This window comes from Coregonus clupeaformis, chromosome 1 (genome assembly GCF_020615455.1).
Source record: "Coregonus clupeaformis isolate EN_2021a chromosome 1, ASM2061545v1, whole genome shotgun sequence".
NCBI lineage: Eukaryota > Metazoa > Chordata > Actinopteri > Salmoniformes > Salmonidae > Coregonus > Coregonus clupeaformis.
In genome coordinates, this window is record NC_059192.1 from 52412141 (window position 1) to 52433001 (window position 20861).

The following is a 20861-nucleotide window of genomic DNA, read 5'->3' on the forward strand; positions in this document are numbered from 1 at the left end:
GGATGTGAGACCAGATACTGCTGGAAGTGGTATTGGAGGGCCAGTAGGGGGCACTCTTCCCTCTGGTTTTAAACGGCCTGTGTGGCATCCATATGAGTCAGAAACATTAATTCTAGGTGTCAAAATTGACTACAATGTGTAAATAGGATAGGATAATTTTGGTCATAAAGTCTCATCCAAAATGGAGTTTGGCAAGTGAATACGTCATGTGGGGGTTGTTTTAGATTACAATTATATCAACAATTCATGCCCTCTTTTGCCTATTAACACGTGGTGGCACCACATTTTCTGGGAAAAGACTGGGCAAGTTCGCTTTGCATGGCCAGGTACCCCGGGCAGGCAGGCACCTCTCCTTAGGAAGACCAATGGAATGGTTTTAAAGGAGCAAACCCACCCACCGGCAAATCGGGCCATGCGAAACTAATTTACCAGACAACACAGTGTATCTTTGGCAGTAGCTTAATCTGCAATGCACATATTGATCGGAAAATAGTTACTCTAGTGAAAATGGGCTTCCGTAAAGTTGTTAAACAATCAGATGGCCAGGATCTGGATTACATCCAACTCTAGACACACGTTCAAACGTGGAGACTGTGCCTGGTGTTGTTGATGACAGCGAGTTGGTTACACTAGCTAGCTAGCTAGCTACATTATTTGATAATCTTGTCTCACAGGTAACACACCTGAGGCACTGGGAGGGTGTGGCCTAATGAGGAAATGTTCTGGTCTAAAACTGTCAGCTGGGAAAATCTAGGGTGAGCTGAGGACTATGAGGCGAGCGAAACCTGAAATACAGGCAGCTGATGACAGAGTGAATAAATACTGCCAAAGTTCAGCCTCTTGGTAAAGAAAGAGAAATGTCTGCTAATGGTTCACTGCTTGAAAAACGTATTTATCAAGCATCTGCTAGTATGTCCAGCTACTGTGCACTTCTTTTTCAATCAAACTCATCTTCTGCTGGTCTGTTAACCAGACAAATGGCTGAATAGACAGACAGAATGAAAGAAAGTATACTTTCTCTGAAGCATAGATTGACACAGCCCCACTGTATTGAATCAGACCCATGTCACAGGTACGGTTACCGATCCAGACGTCATAACTCAGCACTGGTGTCTTTTGTTATGTCCAAAGCCATATTTTAGTGACGCGACATAGCCTACCTACACACGGCTCATCGAGCATGGTCACCTATATGAACGTCATTCAAATCCATGTGAACCTTCACTGACGCGCATCTACCTCAACACACAGACAAACCCAAGCATTGTTTAAGTCTCAATGCAGTCTCCTCATGTTCATCAGAGGGAAAAGCTACACAGTGGGCCTGTTGTGTGTGAAGATCACTCGAAACCACACCAAAGGAAGTATGTTATCAAATCAGTGTGTCAACAAGGCTAGTATAGGCCTATACATTGGCTCTTTCAGATGCAGAGCGAAATTACAGCTTTGGCACAGAGAGCACATTGCACAGTGACTGAGTTAGAGGTCTAAGACCACAGTGAGGCCTACTCAGGGTTCCAGGGCTCCAGTGCTCCCCTGATCATGTGCCCAGCCAAGCAGCACTGATTTGGGCCTCAGAGAGGCATTGTTCCTATGGGTGACTCATGGAGCCATGTCATTTTGGGCTTTTACTAATTTAACTTGGAGAAAGTGGTTAAATGTGATTTACAAGAACAGCCTAAGGAAGAACATTTGCTTGGTTTTAAACAGAACGCATGTGGGATTAGACCTAAGGTACTCACAAAACTTTTCTAAAGCGACTACAGTCAACTAGCAGGTAGTCAATGACCATCCAGCTACAGAGTGAGGTTACACTTTTAATCTTCATGCTTCAGATATGCATTATCGATACTGTACATTTGTATCAGTCTAGTGGACACTCACCTGCTCCTAGCTTGGCCACCTCCTCCAAGTCTGTTGGCGTCCTGGCTGCAGAGATGGCTTCAGGAAGCTTTAGAGTGAATGGCAAGACATCCCTAAGAGAGAGGCAGACAAGAGTCAATATGTGAGATGAATGAGAGAGATAGAAAGAAAGAGATAGAAAGAGGGAATTAATCCCTGTCCCTGCTGTGAGTCATTTCATTAGGGTGACCAAACAGCCCTTCCATAACTAGTGTTTGTCGTGAGTGAGTGAGTGACTGACAGACAGACAGACAGACAGAGCGAGCCTTCAGAAAATATTCAGACCCCTTTACATTTTTCACATTTTGTTATGTTACAGCCTTATTCTAAAATGGATTAAATAAATACAAATCCTCAGCAATCTACACACAATACCCCATAATGACAAAGTGAAAGGTTTTTAGAAAGTTGTGCAAATGTAAACAAAAAAAAACAACAAAAACTAAACTTTGCTATGAGACTCACAATTGAGCTCAGGTGCATCCTGTTTCCATTGATCATCCTTGAAATGTTTCTACAAATTGATTGGACATGATTTGGAAAGGCACACACCTGTCTATATAAAGTCCCACAGTTAACAGTGCATGTCAGAACAGAAACCAAGCCATGAGGTCGAAGGAATTGTCCGTAGAGCTCCGAGACAGGATTGTGTCGAGGCACAGATCTGGGGAAGGGTACCAAAACATTTCTGCAGCATTGAAGGTCCCCAAGAACACAGTGGCCTCCATCATTCTTAAATGGAAGAAGTTTGGAACCACCAAGACTCTTCCTAGAGCTGGCCAATCGGGGGAGAAGGGCCTTGGTCAGGGAGGTGACCAAGAACCTGATGGTCACTCTGACAGAGCTCTAGAGTTCCTCTGTGGAGATGGGAGAACTTTCCAGAAGTACAACCATCTCTGCAGCATTCCACCAATCAGGCCTTTATGGTAGAGTGGCCAGACGGAAGCAACTCCTCAGTAAAAGGCACATGACAGCCCACTTGGAGTTTGCCAAAAGGCATCTAAAGACTCTCAGACCATGAGAAACAACATTCTCTGCTCTGATGAAACCAAGATTGAACTCTTTGGCCTGAATGCGAAGCGTCACGTCTGGAGGAAACCTGCCACCATCTCTACGGTGAAGCATGGTGGTAGCAGCATCATGCCGTGGGGATGTTTTTCAGCGGCAGGGACTGGGAGACTAGTCAGGATCGAGGCAAAGATGAACGGAGCAAAGTACAGAGAGATCCTTGATGAAAACCTGCTCCAGAGCGCTCAGGATCTCAGACTGGGTCGAAGGTTCACCTTTCTAAAGGACAACGACCCTAAGCACACAGCAAAGACAATGCAGGAGTGGCTTCGGGACAAGTCTCTGAAGGTCCTTGAGTGGCCCAGCCAGAGCCTGGACTTGAACCCGATCTAACATCTCTGGAGAGACCTGAAAATAGCGGTGCAATAACGCTCCCCATTCAACCTGACAGAGCTTGAGAGGATCTGCACAGAAGAATGGGAGAAACTCCCCAAATACAGGTGTGCCATGCTTGTAGCGTCATACCCAAGAATAATCGATGCTCTAATCACTGCCAAAGGTGCTTAAACAAAGTACTGAGTAAAGGGTCTGAATACTTATGTAAATGTCGTATTCCCTTTTTTATTTTTGTATACATTAGCAAAAATGTGTTATTATGGGGTATTGTCTGATTAAAACAATTTAATCAATTTTTGAATAAGACTAACGTAACAAAATGTGGAAAAAGTCAAGGGGTCTGAATACTTTCCGAAGGCACTGTATGTATGTATGTATTTATATACAGTACCAGTAAGATGTTTGGACACACCTACTCATTCAAGGGTTTTTCTTTATTTTTACTATTTTCTACATTGTAGAATAATAGTGAAGACATCAAAACAATGAAATAACATGTGGAATCATGTAGTAACCAAAAAAGTGTTACTTATATTTTAGATTCTTCAAAGTATCCTTGATGACAACTTTGCACACTCTTGGCATTCTCTCAACCAGCTTCACCTGGAATGCTTTTCCAACAGTCTTGAAGGAGTTCCCACATATGCTGAGCACTTGTAGGCGGCTTTTTCTTCACTCTACGGTCTAACTCATCCCAAACCATCTCAATTGGGTTGAGGTCGGGTGATTGTGGAGGCCAGGTCATCTGATGCAGCACTCCATCACTCTCCTTCTTGGTCAAATAGCCCTTACACAGCCTGGAGGTGTGTTGGGTCATTGTCCTGTTTAAAAACAAATGATAGTCCCACTAAGCGCAAATCAGATGGGATGGCATGGTAGCCATGCTGGTTAAGTGTGCCTTGAATTCTAAACAAATCACCTACAGTGTCACCAGCAAAGCACCCCCACACCATCACACCTCCTCCTCCATGCTACACGGTGGGAACCACACATGTGGAGATCATCCGTTCACCTACTCTGCGTCTCACAAAGACACGGCGGTTAGAACCAAAAATCTCAAATTTGGACTCATCAGACCAAAGGATAGATTTCCACCGGTCTAATGTCCATTGCTCGTGTTTCTTGGCCCAAGCAAGTCTCTTCTTATTATTGGTGTCCTTTAGTAGTGGTTTCTTTGCAGCCATTCGACCATGAAGGACTGATTCACGCAGTCTCCTCTGAACAGTTGATGTTGAGATGTGTCTGTGACTTGAACTCTGTGAAGCATTTATTTGGGCTGCAATTTCTGAGGCTGGTAACTCTAATGAACGTATCCCCTGCAGCAGAGGTAACTCTGGGTCTTTCTTTCCTGTGGCGGTCCTCATGAGAGCCAGTTTCATCATAGCGCTAGGTTTTTGCGACTGCACTTGCAGAAACTTTCAATGTTCTTGACATTTTCGGGATTGACTAACCTTCATGTCTTAAAGTAATGATGGACTGTCGTTTCTCTTTGCTTATTTGAGCTGTTCTTGCCATAACATGGACTTTTTCCAAATAGGGCTATCTTCTGTATACCACCCCTACCTTGTCACAACAACTGATTTGCTCAAACGCATTAAGGAGGAAATAAATTCCACAAATTAACTTTAAACAAGGCACACCTGTTAATTGAAATGCATTCCAGGTGACTACCTCATGAAGCTGGTTGAGAGAATGCAAAGCTGTCATCAAGGCAAAGGGTGGCTACTTTGAAGAATCTCAAATATAAAATATATTTTGATTTGTTTAACACTTTTTTGGTTACTACATGATTCCATTTGTGTTATTTCATAGTGTTGATGTCTTCACTATTATTCTACAATGTAGAAAATAGTAAAAATAAATAAAAACCCTGGAGTGAGTAGGTGTGTCCAAACTTTTGACTGGTACTATAAATAAATAAATAAGAGCGAGCTAGAGAGAGAGTGAGCGAGCATTAGTAGGGTCAAGCACAGGCCAAGAGGCTCAGCACCCCACCCTGTTTCTTCCTGTGTCTCAAATAACTTTTACAAGTCTGAAGTTTGTAAACATTTCTTAAGCTCTAATTGACTAAGACAAACATAATCATGGCAACAAATGTAACCAACATCGTTCAGAGAGCAGAATCAGGCTGCTATTCACAACAGAATTGAGATCTTATAGCCATGCACACATTTGGCTCAAAGTCAGTCAAAATACTGTACACTCGAAGTTCATGATCATCTTCGACCCCTTGTGTTTTGTTTTTGCGGTTTTGTTCCTGTCTCCATATGTAAACACAAGCTACAGACAGTACAAGGCCTGTCTTCTTCCTCATAGACAATTCCTGCTTGTCTCCCCCATGTTGATTTGTGGCCTTGTCATGTTGCCATTCACCACCACCAGACAGGAATATGTTTTCAATCAAGCACAACCTCGAAGTTTTATCCAAGATTATTAGCATAGCTTGAATAGCCTCGAGTTTCAAAAGAAAAGGCCTTTCGTGACCCCTTGTATACAAACCAAACCAACGTAAAAAATGGTAGTGCTGAGCGATAAGTGCTTTTTGAGGACTGTTCGGTTAAAATAATTACGGTTTTCGATTTCTATGATTTTTTTTTTACACATTAAATGCATTATGAAATAATGACAATAAAATGATTAGAGCTTTTTAATGGAAATTCCAAAGCCAAAAATAGTGAACATCAATTGCCAAAACATTGAAAATATTCCATTGTCTCTTTCAGGTCCACATAGCAAAATAGGAAATTACTATGAAATAATAAAATATTTCAGTTCTGTACATTACTTAGTTTTATTTGATGACTTTATAATTTTTCATTCCTTAAAGTAATCTCATCTCTGCTCAGGCAGTAGCAGCCAGCCAGCCCAGCCTGGTCTCATTGACTAGATGTAACATAGGAAACGTAAATCCGGGACACTGAAATTTGTATGATATGTCACGTTTGGTATGGTTACATAAGACAGATGGTTACATAGTAGGGTGGGTGGTGGGTTGGGGCGGGTGGTTGGTTGGGGCGGGTGGGTGGGCATCTAGCAACCCAAAGGTTGTGAGTTTGAATCTCATCATGGACAACTTTAGCATTTGAGCTAATTCACTACTTTTCAACTACTTGCTAATTTTTAGCTACTTTGCAACTACTTAGCATATTAGCTAACCCTAACCCTTTTAGCTAACCCTTCCCCTAACCGTAAGCCTCTAACCTAACTCCTAAATTTAACCTTAACCCCTATCCTAGCTAACATTAACCACCTAGCTAGAATTTGTAACATATCATACGTTTAGCAAATTCGTAACATATCGTACGTTTTGCTAATTCGTAACATATTGTACATTATGCAAATTTGTAACATATAATACGAATTGTAATTAGTAACATATCATACTAAATGGAGTGTCTCGGATTTACGTACAGAATAATATGAAATGCTCTGAGACCAGGTTGGCCAGCCAGACAACCATCTAATGTCTCTCTGTACTGTACTGTCTTTAGTCATCCTAGGCTAGACTGCCTAAGTATGCTGGAGAGCTGTATTACAATATTTGTACTACTTTTTCAAAGTAGATAAGGCATACTTTCACGTACTGTCTCGTGTTGTCTACATTCCTCTCACATGCGGCGGCGTATGCGTAAAAGTGTATCCATCTCTGTCCGAGCCAGAAAAGAACAGGCGCAATGGATGATGGTCATTGTAGTTAATTCAGTAGCGGTGCGTGGGTAAAATCACTGGGGAAGCCAAGCCAGAAAAAAAAGGTCATATTACAACCTATGTGTTGTGATAATTGCGTTGTTTGCGCTATAACCTGTTAGTTCATATGCCTTGCGGCCATGATATATAGGCCTAAGGCCCGAGACAATAAGAAGACAGTGGCAGAATAAATTCAACCACATTTGTTTAATCACAAAACCGGAGCGCAACCTCTGTCCGGTGAAGTCCACAAAGCATATAGCATGTAACAAACAGTTACAATCAAGTTGATATTTCTGACATTTTCGAACCACTAAACAACTATTGCTTTAGAACCATGGAGAGTTACCGCAAGTCGCAAAGAAAACAGGAGCTGCCTCCATTATTCCAGCACCATTTCAGCTTCAACATCATCAAATCACCTATGCTTAGTCTAATACAGTGACAACTTAAAAATACCAAAAACTATTTAGTCCAATCAACATAAGCTAAATATGATGTGGCTGTCCATGTTTCTGATTTCTGTGTGCGTGCGCATTTGTGCAATTAGAAAAAACATGTTGACTCACCCTACTTTTAGAGAAAAGCCAATGCCATCCTCTCTTTCATGTTGACGAAATGGTCTATCACTCTGTCATACACTATATAGTTTTTGTCTTAGGCTACCTGGCTAAAATGCTTGCTCGCTAGCCTAACTTCCTTCCATGGGCAACGTTAGCTAGTTAACATTAGCCTTCTACATCTAGCTACATATTGAACTTCCATCATCTCAGGCCATGGGCACAATGTATTAATTAATGGTTGTATCAGAATCACTATTATAATCATTGGCCAGTACGGAGAATTAAGTAAAACGACAAGTCCAAAACCCTATCTCCATCCATGGCTAATTTAGGAAAGGGCCAATTTTAGCTAGCTAGCTTGCCACTGGAGGACAACAACACAACAGGTTGCAACAATTCAAGTTGTTTCTGTCAATGACGTATGCTCTCAATGTAATTTGATAGAAGTGACGACAAATCCAAACTGGCTTCCCTTGACACTTTTTTGGTGCACCAGGACCATTCACTGTTGAGCTTGACCAAATGCTCGCTGGCTGCCCTTGCATTCAATGCTATGGGGGACAGCAATGTCATTCTATTTTGGACCAGACAGCATCAGATAGATGGCCTACACATACATAGACAGAGGGGCACTGTTTCGCTCGCTCGGATGCTTTCTCCGGTGAGACACTGTACATGCAGCCTCTTGCGAATGTAAGGAAAATTATGAAACACGGAGAGACGAAAGATGCATGTTTTTTTCTTGGTAAATTTTTTTGGGAAGCCTGGCTTCCCTTGGCATCCATGAATACACGCCACTGAGTTAATTAACATGTTTCTGCGCTGAAATAGCTGAAATATTTGCTTAAATGAAAACTACAGCTCCCTTCAACTCTATGGAGGACTAAAAGTGCCACAATTAAATAAATAAATACACCATTAAATAATTACTTAAATGTGTCATTAATTAATTAAAATTAGAATTAAATACATAAATGTGTTATTAAATGTGTCATTAATTAATTCAAATACCGATTCATTTTATGTAAAATACATATATAATAATTTCACTATTTACATTTACATTTCATGGTCCTGCGTTGGAGTGCTTCCTGAATTACTTAAAACTGTCAAACTGACCCATCAAAAGTTGGTAGGCGGAACCTAACGCCTGATTGGTTACCCTCTGCATCAAGCCAAGACAAATCAATTCCGGATAATGGATTGATGCAGAGCTACTGAACACATTCCAATACACTGGGTGGCGCTATTCACCTCTACGTTGGTTTAGTTACACGGTTAAACAGAACTTTCATTGCAACGGCTAAAAATCAAGAGAAGACTCGGTCCTGCTAGCCCCAATGTTGAGACGCTGTGTGAGGTGCAGGACAAAATGTCTAAAAGTTACCTTCTCGGCTCGCCTCAGCTCGCTTGGAACCTCGACTGAGCAGGTGCTAAAAAAAGTATATGTTAGCAGGTACCAGGTACTTTTTTTCGTAATGGAAAACCAAAAAAGGCGAGGCGAGTAGGTACCATGTAATGGAAAAGCACCATTAGATTTTGAAGAAGTGTAATATCGTTACATGGTAAGTTTAGTCTTTTCCTGGTTTCAAAGGCTGCATTACAGTAAAGTGATGTCATTTTCTGAACTTACCAGACTGTTCTAGCTGTTCTATTATTTGCCTTTTACCACTTAGTCATTATATCCACAATATGATAGTTATTTATCCGAAATCTAAATGTGGAAGATATTTTGTGAATGCACCAATTGTCAACCTTACAATATCGTTGCAATATCGACATCAAGGTGTTAGGTCAAAAATGTGATATTTGATTTTCTCCATATTGCCCAGCCCTAATGTCAATGCATACACAGTTCAGATGAATTGACACAAGTTCAGTGTCTTTGAAAACATTAACACACTGTGCAGTAGTTGACTTTTTTTTCTTCCATTTACTAAAATCAAACTGTTCTGCACCTTCAGTGCTAACAGTACAGCATTCATGTTAGTCATTCTGTGGACCATAATGAGACAGGAAGCTTCAAAGAAACAGCTTTTTTTCCTTTCTTTTAAAAGGAAAGTAAACTTTCAGTTTTTCCTTGCTTGTTCTAACACAACAAATAAAAACATGGGTTGGACATCAGTCTAAGATTCTTGATAACACTTCCACAGTCTCTACATATAGTCTAAGTGCATCAGTAACAGAAACTCCTGGAGCTGGCAAAATTGCAACCTCTTCATCTGAGAGCTCACGGGCCAGCTGAACCTCGGGGACTGACACAGTGCCTCGATGAAGGCAGTGAGGTCCGTTCCAATCGATCCCATATTCTTCAGGGAACCTGAATGGATGACAAGCATAATCAGTCTTGTACTTAAAACTAGTTTGACATGTCCTTACACAAGATTGTTATTTTTGGTCACCAAGGCAGTGAGAAATGAAATGTTACTTATTCAGTTTTTTAAAATAATACAGCTTTGCATAGTATGCACTGTAGAAACTACAGCTCACAGGTTGATCTTTAAAAGCTCGGGAGATTTTAAAGAGACAATAATCTATAGTAAATGTTTCATTTAAAGTATCACATTTAGCACCATTTTTTTCTCCCATAATTCCTTTGGGGAAACAATTTTAAGAAAGTGTTTAAAGTTCATTGTTAACCTCAGTAGGATCCTCCTCAGGGCCTTGCTCTCTGTAACTTCTCCAGAGTTGCTGTGGTGACTGATTCCTTTCAGTTCTAAGACCGTGGAAGTTCCAAGCATCTCGAAAAGAGTCGAGGCTTTGCTGAACCAGTGGAAGGAAAATCCGGTGCAGAGCGAAAAGATGGACTTCATTGTCTGGATTCAGTGTCTCCTGATCTTCCAATGAAGTAAAGATCTGATAGAAGAGGTCCAGGGCATGTTCATAAACATCTCTCCACATCCTCTCTATTCTGTGTTTAGGATAAAATTGAGAAATTGTTAATTTATGACATATGCTAAAGTACATTCAACTAGTATGTTAGTTGTGTGAGCCTAGTTGCCAAACATATTTCTTTACCGCTGATTGTGGACACTTCTGCCTGTGATGTGTGAATTCCTGTCGGTACCTCTGCTTCTGATCATGAATTCTGCTACATCTGCATTCTCCCCCCTTTGTCAGACCGTACCCTTGATGGCAGCCCATACTGCTCAACAGCGGCGATAAAGCTCTGTAAGACCGTATGAGCTCTATTATTGCCGGCCACAGTCAGGTAGACCACTAAACGACTGAATCCATCCACCCCACCGTGGACAACAAATCTCCACCTGTTGCAAACACATGAAAAAATATAACTTTATTGTATAACAATTGTAATGAAACATATAGAAAGATGCATTGTTTATCTGCTAATATCACTGACCTGATAAGCTTATGGTGGCCATCTATATGCCACAAAGAGTTTGGGCCAGGAACAAAATACTGCCGTCGCCTTAATACACGCAGCCTCAGACGTCTCATGTAGACTCCCTCTGCATTGACTCTGCGTAAAGACTCTTGCAGTCTTGAGACTGAGGGGAGGAATTTAAAATGAATAACCACACACTCACTGGCTACTTATTTTGAGGATATAGTGGTGTCATAATAAAATAAATAATGTGTGTAAAACAGTCAACTATTACAGAACCACCACAGCTTCAAAAATGTACTTTACTGTCAGATATTGTACATATACATACATACATACATACATATATATATACACATATATAAAAATTATATATACATATACATATATATATATATACACACATATATATATACATATATATACACAGATAGACAGATAGACAGATAGACAGATAGACAGATAGACAGATAGACAGATAGACAGATAGACAGATAGATAGATAGATACCACATGCTCGAACAGAGATGACCTGAGATTTTTTGCCTCCTATGATATTTTGCTTTTCTATGATTATATTATACCCTTTACAGCAGGGGCACATCCGGACAGCTGAGAATATTACTGTCAGATATTGTTCCACCTCTATTAAACAGGAGGCTAAAAATCACAGGACATGTCTATCCTGATGATACAAGTCAGCCGTCCTGAAATGTGTGTTTCTCTTCACATTTCTTCTACACATTCTACATCTCAGAGGCGATGTCTTTCCATAAGCGGGCTTCCTTCACCTTTCAAAGGGGCAGAGCTCCAAATTAAAAATACATTTAAATAATGCCCATATTATTATCTACTCACTTGGAACATGCAAACCTCTTGCATTCAGGTGACCACGCATTAGCTTGTAGCCGGTGTTTGGATGACTTCTGTGAATTTTACTTACAATACGGTCTAACTCCTCATCATTCACAGCTGAATAGAGATCTGTCTTTCTGTACAAACAAGAAAAACACAACATCAAGTAATGTTACCTTAAACGTCATATTCTTTCCGAGTGTATGAGAGCAGCAATTCATAAACAGAAAACTCATGAATTTAGTGTAAATACCTTAAACTGTATTGTTGCATGCGCCTCCTGATGGTCCTCTTTGACACACCGAACATCGCTGCAATTTGAACTGCGGGAACTCCACAAAGAAGTTGATGCTCCAGAACTGCACTCGGTATGTCAAACGCCAAACGCCCGGTCCCTGTGTGTGTTGGGCCTGAAGTGCCCTGGTACCAGAGAAGCGGTGGACAACTTCTTCTAGATTTGCAATCACTCTGTGGTCGATATCTTCGTCGGAAAGTGCGGAAATGACTCCAACAACTTCAATAAGTTCCTCTGCTTTACTAGCTACATGCTCTGGGTCAGCAGGTCCTGCTTCTACATCCTCTGCTAAGTTTAAAATGTCTCTAACCAACTCCCTGGAAAGTTCACGGAGATCCTCCATTGTCTCTATCCAGGTTGGCCTACTCTACTTCAGACCAAAGCAATGGATCAGACTAGATTCGCGTTAGCCCCGCCCACTGACTTTGATGGGTCAGTTTGACAGTTTTAAGTAATTCATGAATCACTGCAATGCAGGATCATGAAATGTAAATGTAAATAGTGAAATAATTATATATGTATTTTACATAAAATGAATCGGTATTTGAATTAATTAATGACACATTTAATAACACATTTATGTATTTAATTCTAATTTTAATTAATTAATGACACATTTAAGTAATTATTTAATGGTGTATTTATTTATTTAATTGTGGCACTTTTAGTCCTCCATACAACTCAGCGTCCCACATAGTTCGACTTAAATTCTCTCATGAATTGTTTGATTTCTCTATAGAAAAACTGCGTGTTGGGCTCACAAAAAAACAGAACTAAATGTAATTGAAGTAATTGAGCCGATGTCAGTAAATTAGTTGTTTAATACCCCCCCCACCCCAACAAAAAAAACGACATTTTGGTTAATTGCTCAACACTAGTAAATGGAATTGTTATAGTGCAGACTAGACTGACATTGATCGTTTTTGAAGAAAACAGTGCAATAGTCTCATATAACATTAACTGATGAGGTGGCCAGTAAATGCCATTCTCTGAACTTTAACTGATTCATGGTTCTTTCAGTAACCTCTGGGCTCCATGTGTTTGTCTTCAAAAGGAATAGGTGATTTATAGCTGGGATGTGAAAGGTACAGTTTTTTGGTGTGTGTGTGTTACCTGCTGATGCAGCAGAAAGCCACAAGACGGAACAGGTCTGCAAAGCTGAGGCCCGATCCCTCCAAGGAGAACGCTGTGGAGACATTTATATTTAAGGAACCATGAGACATTTCCATAGGCTATTCCCATAATCAGAACAACAGCAGGGCAACATTCCTAGATGAGAGAAGGAGTGATGTTTTCACTTGGGAACTACAGTGACATACCATACACACACAAGTAGCATTATCGCGAGTAGTTAACTTATCACTGTTTCCCAATGTTTTTCATTCCATTATGGTCTACTGAGAGACAACTTTGTAGAAAAACTGTTGCTCACACCTTTGGGTCACTCTACTAAGACAATGGAGTACACATCTGGTGCCTTGCTGGTTCATTTGCCAAGGCATGAAGAGCCAGACACAAAGGCAACTGTATACAACAAGTCTTTAATAACCCATAAACCTGTCCCAGATCTGGAAAAGAGGGATGGACGAAGACAGAGAATTTACATTTTAATTGAGATTGGGTTATGCAGGAAGTGATACAAAGATGAAGAGAAAGAATGAGGCAGAGCGAGTGAGTGAGGGGGAAAGATAATGTGGATTCACATTTAAGAGGGGAAATTGGGGAAGTGGGTTAAATCCAGACATATCAGCTAGCTGCAGGCCAGCGAGCCGAGAGCAGTCCCCATCTGCACACTCTGAGCTCCATTACTAATGCTTAACTTGGACGAACTCTGAGCTTGAGAAGAGCAACAGGATGTCAAAGTCTGCTGTGCAATGTGAAAACATTATGTCCACATTTATATACAGTACTCTACATTTGCAAATTTCTAGCATGGATCCTTGACTGTTGCTGCATCAAACAGTACTCAAGTTAGTGGAAAAAACGGACTTAAGATCAGCATCTTTACTGAACAAAAATATAAAAACGCAACATGGAACAATTTCAAATAATTTAATGAGTTACAGTTCATATAAGGAAATCAGTCAATTGAAATAAATACATTCGGCCCTAATCTATGGATTTCACATGACTGGGCAGGGGTGCAGCCATGGGTGGGTCTTGGAGGGCTTAAGCCCACCCCCTTGGCAGCCAGGCCCACCAACTGGGGAGCCAGGCCCAGCCAATCAGTGTACATATGGACAACGTCACCACTCTCCAACAACATGATTGTTCCATAGCCAAACAATGCCCAGTTAGCTGCCTAGCTCAGTGAGGCTTTTTTCAGGAGAGAAGTAAGTGTTTTCCTGGCAGGCTGGCATGGCTGAGTGTGCCTACACCTAGTACAACCGTTTACAGAGAACCAGAGAGCAAGCTGCAAAAGGCCATCACAAGTACCAGGCTACATCACATTAAGAAAGAAACCATACAAAATACCTGGTCAGCCATTTTCTGGGACAACACCCAACAAATAGCTTAAATCAGATTGTTCTATTCAACCCAAGAACATCAAAAGAGAGGCAGCTATATAAAGCCTGGTTTAAGAAGTGAATCTTTGTGTGACTAAACTGCATAACACATACCTACGTTCACTAGGTAAGTATTGGGAAATAGGCTTGGGGAAACTCCCAGTGCTCTCTGCATCGACCTCACGAGTAGAGAGAGAATAATGTTGAGGCCCAGGTAGAGAAACGCCACATACTGTACTGTGACAGAAACACGTCAACACTGGTGTTGATTTAGAAGGGGGAAAAACCCAAGGGGAAATTAGAGCAAAAGGGATATAATAGATTCAAATAGAACATTCAAATGATCAGAGGAAAAATTATTTTTTTGTGTGTTGAGAAGCTAATAATTGAGAAGATTAGAATTTGTATTTGTATTTATTAAGGATCCCAGCTACTCTTCCTGGGGTCCTGCAACATCAAAGCAGTTATATACAATTTAAAATATTACATTACATTATATTTCATAACACTTTACCCAATACATATGGGGATACATTTGGATGATAAAGATCCATAATAGATAGGAATTAACAGGCCGTGCTTACTGTATTGACACTCCGTCACAGGGAAATTTTTGACGGGTGTCTCAGAGTCCTGGTGCATCCGCAGAGAGATCACCTTCCTCTGCAGGGTAGTCGACTTTCTCACCAGAAACGTCTGCAGCCAGGGGGAAAAAGCCCATTGAGAAACACAGACATCAATAAAAACGTATTTTGCAGCTAGTTCCAAGACCAAGGAGCATTATAGGAACATTTGATTTTTTCCATTTCCATCCTGGCCTTAGGTACCGTGAAAGATACTAGCAGCTGAGAGCGGAGACTAAATTTGTGATGACCTTGTATGTTTGTGATGACCTTGTAAGTGAGGATCACAGATAAGTAGGCAATACTCCAAGCACTGCTTTGTACACAAAGATGTACCAGTGCATCAGCCTTCTCATAGGAAGAGAGGGCCACTTCACCATGTCATATATACTGAGTGTACAAACCATTAGGAACACCTTCCTAATATTTAGTTGCACCCCCTTTTCCCCTCAGAACAACCTCAATTCGTTGGGTCCTGGATTCTACAAGGTGTGGAAAGCGTTCCACAGTGATGCTGGCCCATGTTGACTCCAATGCTTCCCACAGTTGTGTCAAGTTGGCTGGATGTCCTTTGGGTGGACCATTCTTGATACACACGGGAAACGTTTGAGCGTGAAAAACCCAGCAGCGTTGCAGTTCTTGACACACTCAAACCGGTGCGCCTAGCACCTACTACCATACCCCATTCAAAGGCACTTAAAAATGTTGTCTTGCCCATTCACCCTCTGAATGGCTCACATACACAATCCATGTATCAATTGTATTGAGGCTTAAAAATTGTTCTTTAACCTGTCTCCTTTCCTTCATCTACACTGATTGAAGTGGATTTAACAAGTGACATCAATAAGGGATCATAGCTTTCGTCTGGATAATCTATGTCATGGAAAGAGCAGGTGTTCCAAATGTTTTGTACACTCAGTGGTTCTGGGGTACGCGAGGGTTCGGCATGGGGGGCGCAGGGGGTCCCTAAAGGAACTCAGTCCAGCGTTCAACTTACTCCTGAAAGTTGCAAAAGTGTAAGTAAGCTGAGTAAAAAAGTGTGGGAGCACCTGCTATAGATCACAGTGATGGGTGAGTGGTCTTGCCTTTGTTATAAATTTAAGCGCCCCGTGATACAGTGTCTAGTATCTTAAGGGTGCTGGCTGAGGCTTGCGTCTAAACAATACCACTATAATCTCTATTGACACACCCACCCGTCAATCTAATGAACATAGAAAAATCCCCATAAAAATCGGTCAGTTTAAGCTAGAGATGTTTCTTGCATGGGCCGTATCGCAATTCACCGCATCTGCCTATGTTGGCCTTCCGCATCTGCGTTGGAAAGTGGCAGAGCTACAGCGCTGTTTGTCAGACCAGGAGACATCCTGAAAATCGGTCTTCTCATGAAACGTCTGTAGTGTCCGAACGGTTTGGCCTACTAACTAATATGACCCCTCTATGGAAAGGGGAGACTGCCATTTGGCGTGCAGCACGTTGGCAGTGCTTGCTGTGACTTGTAGTGCAGCGCATTACAGGTGGTATGGAAGCGGGCCAAAATGAATTGAAATGTGTCATGGGCTGGATTCGGCCTGTGGGCCTTGTGTTTGCCACATGTGACTTGAGCCACTCCTGTGTCACAACTCCTGTGTCACAATCAGTTCTTCTGAGAATGAAAAAGAAATGGAATGACAATGGCCAATCAGAGGAGGGCGTTTCACCTTACATTCATATAAAGTGAACCCGCAGTTTGACTATCTGTAATTGATTGAATTGGGTCCTGTGACTAGGTGAGTGCATCTGGTCTCACCCCAGTGGGCTGTGGTTGCAGTTTGCATGTGGCTTCTGCATGGCTCAGTCCCAGCTGCAGCCACACAGCGTGCGTTTGCACCAGCCTGTCCAGCACACTCATCCTTCTATGCAAAGAGTTGTAGCCCGAATCCCTCGCTCCAGCAAGCCCCGCCCTCACGCCAACACAGGGAGGAGCCTGTAGGAACAGACCTCCCACCTCCCTATCCAGCCTGAGAGGGAGAGAAAGGAAGACCAAATTAGAAATAAACCATTTAAATCCCCTATTTGTTTACTGATAGTGGTATCCACACGTACAGACACATGCATGCACACACAGAAAACTATTCACGCGCAAGTGCACACACACACATAATAAAAACTAGAAAGTAATACATCAGCATGAGAGCCAATTAGTATTATTGAGTTGAATCATAGTTATAAATGGATTTCAATACTAATAATAGAAAAGCATAATGGCCCAGGTAATTCAGTACTTCAGTGTAAGACACATGTACCCAACAACTTCTAATAATGAAATGACTCAAAGCAAGCACGCCTACGGAGGCCCTTATACATCACCACTCATACTTCTTCAGAAAGGGGTGCTTTTTCAATTCAACAGAAACTGCTTCAACATCCTATCTGGGCTCAACAGACTGCTAGCGCCACTGATATTGACTAATCACCATTGGTGTGAATATTTAGCAATCTTCATATGAGGCTGAAATGGGTATATTATTATACACTGAGTGTACAAAACATTAGGAACACCTGCTCTTTCAACAGGTTGACCAGGTGAAAGCTATGATCCCTTATTGATGTCACGGGCCATATTGAAAAAAACGATGAATTCGCGGGCCAGACATAGCCCATTATGTTTTCTTTTTACAAAAAAAACGTGCATACAACTGCTAGCCAAACTGGCCATTGTTTTATTTGAAAAAATATGGCCCTTTATAATGTCCATAGGACATAGCATGCTGTATATAGCATTTTAATGAACGAGATGGAGACCCGCACACTGTCGAAAAAGAGGAATAAATCTATATAGCATTAACATATTAAAACAAAATAAGAAGCACTCAAAATGTGTTGTAGCCAGCCAAGGCTACTGCTCAACTGTTGCTGTAGTAGGCTTACATGTTTCTCATTTGCATGGTGTTTTGTTGCAGGTTTAGTTTTTTGGTTATTCATTGTCAAGCTTTAAAAACCGAAGCCTGCAACATTTTAGTAGCCTAGCGAGGACTGTGACACGTGTCTACACAATTTCCTTCTGCTGCGAGCTGTGAACGGGACACACTAAAGCAGCGCAATTGACGTTGAATTCACCGATGCGAGCGCAACAGGCTGTAATTTCATAACATAGAGGACTCAACTGTTGACTCACTTACACTCGCTTGTGTGTCCGATTGTACGTTAGTAGTAATTTATACCCGCGTGTGAATCCTATATCATATAACTTTTTGACAACCAAGATGACATTTTTTGTAGGCTACAGCAATGACCCGTTGGAATCTAAACTTGGCATGGACATTTAGCCAACACATTTAAACTTTCGGTTTGGTAGAAGATTCGGTCAGTGCCATTACTGACGATATATTACAGTGCACTGGCTGGCTCATGTGTGAGGGGTGTGTGTGTGTCGCAATGCACTGCCATTTGGCGTGCAGCACTTTGGCAGTGCTTGCTGTGACTTGTAGTGCAGCGCATTACGGGTGGTATTACGGGGGCCAAAATTAATTGAAATGTGTAATGGGTCGGATTCGGCCTGTGGGCCTTGTGTTTGACACATGTGGTGTAGATGAAGGGGAGGAGACAGTTGCTCAACAGTTTCTCGTGTGTATCAAGAATGGTCCACCACCCAAACGACATACAGCCAACTTGACACAACTGTGGGAAGCATTGGAGTAAACATGGGCCAGCATCCATGTGGAACGGTTTCCACACCTTGTAGAGTCCATGCCCTGACAAATTGAGGGTGTTCTGAGGGCAAAAGGTGTGCAACTCCATATTAGGAAGATGTTCCTAATGTTTTGTACACCCAGTTTAATCTACATGTCATTATGCACCTAATATCAGGTAACCTGTAACCCATTTTTTGTAACCCATAATCTAATTTACACAAATATGCTTGGTGTTCACTTTGGAAATCCCTGATACGCTTTCCACCGTTCCCTCTGACATCTGGTCAACACAATGACATCATGAAACTGATCTACCTGAATGACCAGAGCACACTATCCCCACTTGCTGGTGGACACTGGAAACTACAGAACTCCAATCAACGTTACTCAAACTGACACTCATCATCATCATCATCATCCTCATTAATCTTTCTCATCAAACATCCAGTAACAATGAATTCAACATCTGTTATTACAAACTGAAAGTGGTCTGAAAGGGAATTCTACTCGTTCCTCAAGGAAACAATCACTGTTTTAATGTCTTCCTCCTTTTCCCCTCCCTTTAACATGCACAGCTAACGTTAGTTTTACATCAGCCCATGAAAAGGCTGAAGCAAGTCTGCTCATCGTACCACTACTAGAGTAAACGGATGGACAGACAGATGGACAGAAATAACAATTTTTTTAGTCAGTTTGTCTGTCGGTTTTAACACACACTTACCCCTGTAGTATTACAGGCTCTGGGTCTCCCTCTGCTACCTCAGCCTTTTGCACCATCTCCTTCTTCAGATTCCCGATCTCCCAGACAAACGAGTCGATCAGCTATAGCACAGAAAGACAGGAGGACGAGTCGATTAGTGACGAGGGACAGAGAGAGGGAGTAAGAGGCAAACAAGTTGAGAATGTGTGTGTATATTTATTTTTGTCCCTGACATTTAATTTGTATGTATATATATATATATTATATATCTATCTCGACTGAGTCGTCTGTTCTTTCGAGTAATTGATTGTTTGAAATGTTAAAATGTGTATTTTTCCATATAGAATGTGTTTTAATACAATCAATTATATACACTGAGCTTGTCTGATGCTTTAAGTGCACTGTTTGATTAAATAATTAAGACACACAAATAACTGAAGAGGGAGCCCGACAGCAATTGATTTAGAGTGTCAACTCTGTGGATTTGGAAACTAGAAGTGCTCCTGAGTAGAATGGGCCCCCCAATAACTTTAACACAATCGTACCACTCTCCCTCAGTTTAAGTTTTATGTCCCAATATAAAAATAGCAAAACATTTAAAATGATCGAGTGGCAGGCTGCGCTGTGTCAGCACAATGGACAGAGCGCGCTGCAGTGTGTGTAGGGGGGCTATGGAAAGCCACTGGGCGGTTAGGTATGACTCCTTTGGGTTTCCATAAAAAGCAGGGAAAAACACTTCTGACCTCTGTGGTAGGCTAAGTGAATAACTTCACTCAACTTTGTCTCACGTCCCACCACTACAGAGTTTAATTAGCTGCTTAGCTAGCTGTAAAAAGCGTTAGTGTTGTAAGCCTTAGTTTATTTAGCTAACTCGAATCAGCTAATCTGCCACGATGGATATCAGAAACTGGCTTGGCCAAAGTACCCAAACAAAGGAGAAGGAGAGCGATAAGCATCAGCATCAAACCAGAGGGCCGCCGCCAAGCCCAGCAGAGATGATGCTGCCGAGCTCCAGCTATCTCCACGTGCAGAGCCTACCCACCCTTCCACAAGCACCGCCAGGATAATGGCTCTACAGCCACCTCTACCTCCGACTGTTCCTGATGATCTTGGAACAGAGGAGCCAGCCCAGATTAGCCTAGAATCCCACCCTAGGCGCAGGTTCTGTCCAAAAACATTAATTTAATAGCAACAACTGGTTCATAGGAAGAGAGTGGCTGGAATACTCGGTTACAGCAAACGCGGCATTTTGTTTCCCATGTCGAAAGTATGTGTTGGGTCCAATGCTAACGCAGACAATGCTGGGTA

At 41.6% G+C, this 20861-nt stretch overlaps 1 protein-coding gene across 2 annotated transcripts in view; it reads right to left on the reverse strand.

Annotated features, from left to right (window-relative positions):
* Positions 1-20861, reverse strand: part of LOC121585973 (ras and Rab interactor 2) — a 73439-nt gene that overhangs the window by 19721 nt on the left and 32857 nt on the right. For both annotated transcript variants that reach the window (XM_045221844.1, XM_045221836.1), the window contains 5 exons: positions 19575-19675; positions 16969-17179; positions 15144-15255; positions 13166-13238; positions 1885-1976 (listed from right to left, as the gene is read on the reverse strand). In XM_045221844.1, coding sequence (XP_045077779.1) covers positions 1885-1976; positions 13166-13238; positions 15144-15255; positions 16969-17179; positions 19575-19675 — 589 coding nt within the window. The remainder of the gene's footprint in view (positions 1-1884; positions 1977-13165; positions 13239-15143; positions 15256-16968; positions 17180-19574; positions 19676-20861) is intronic.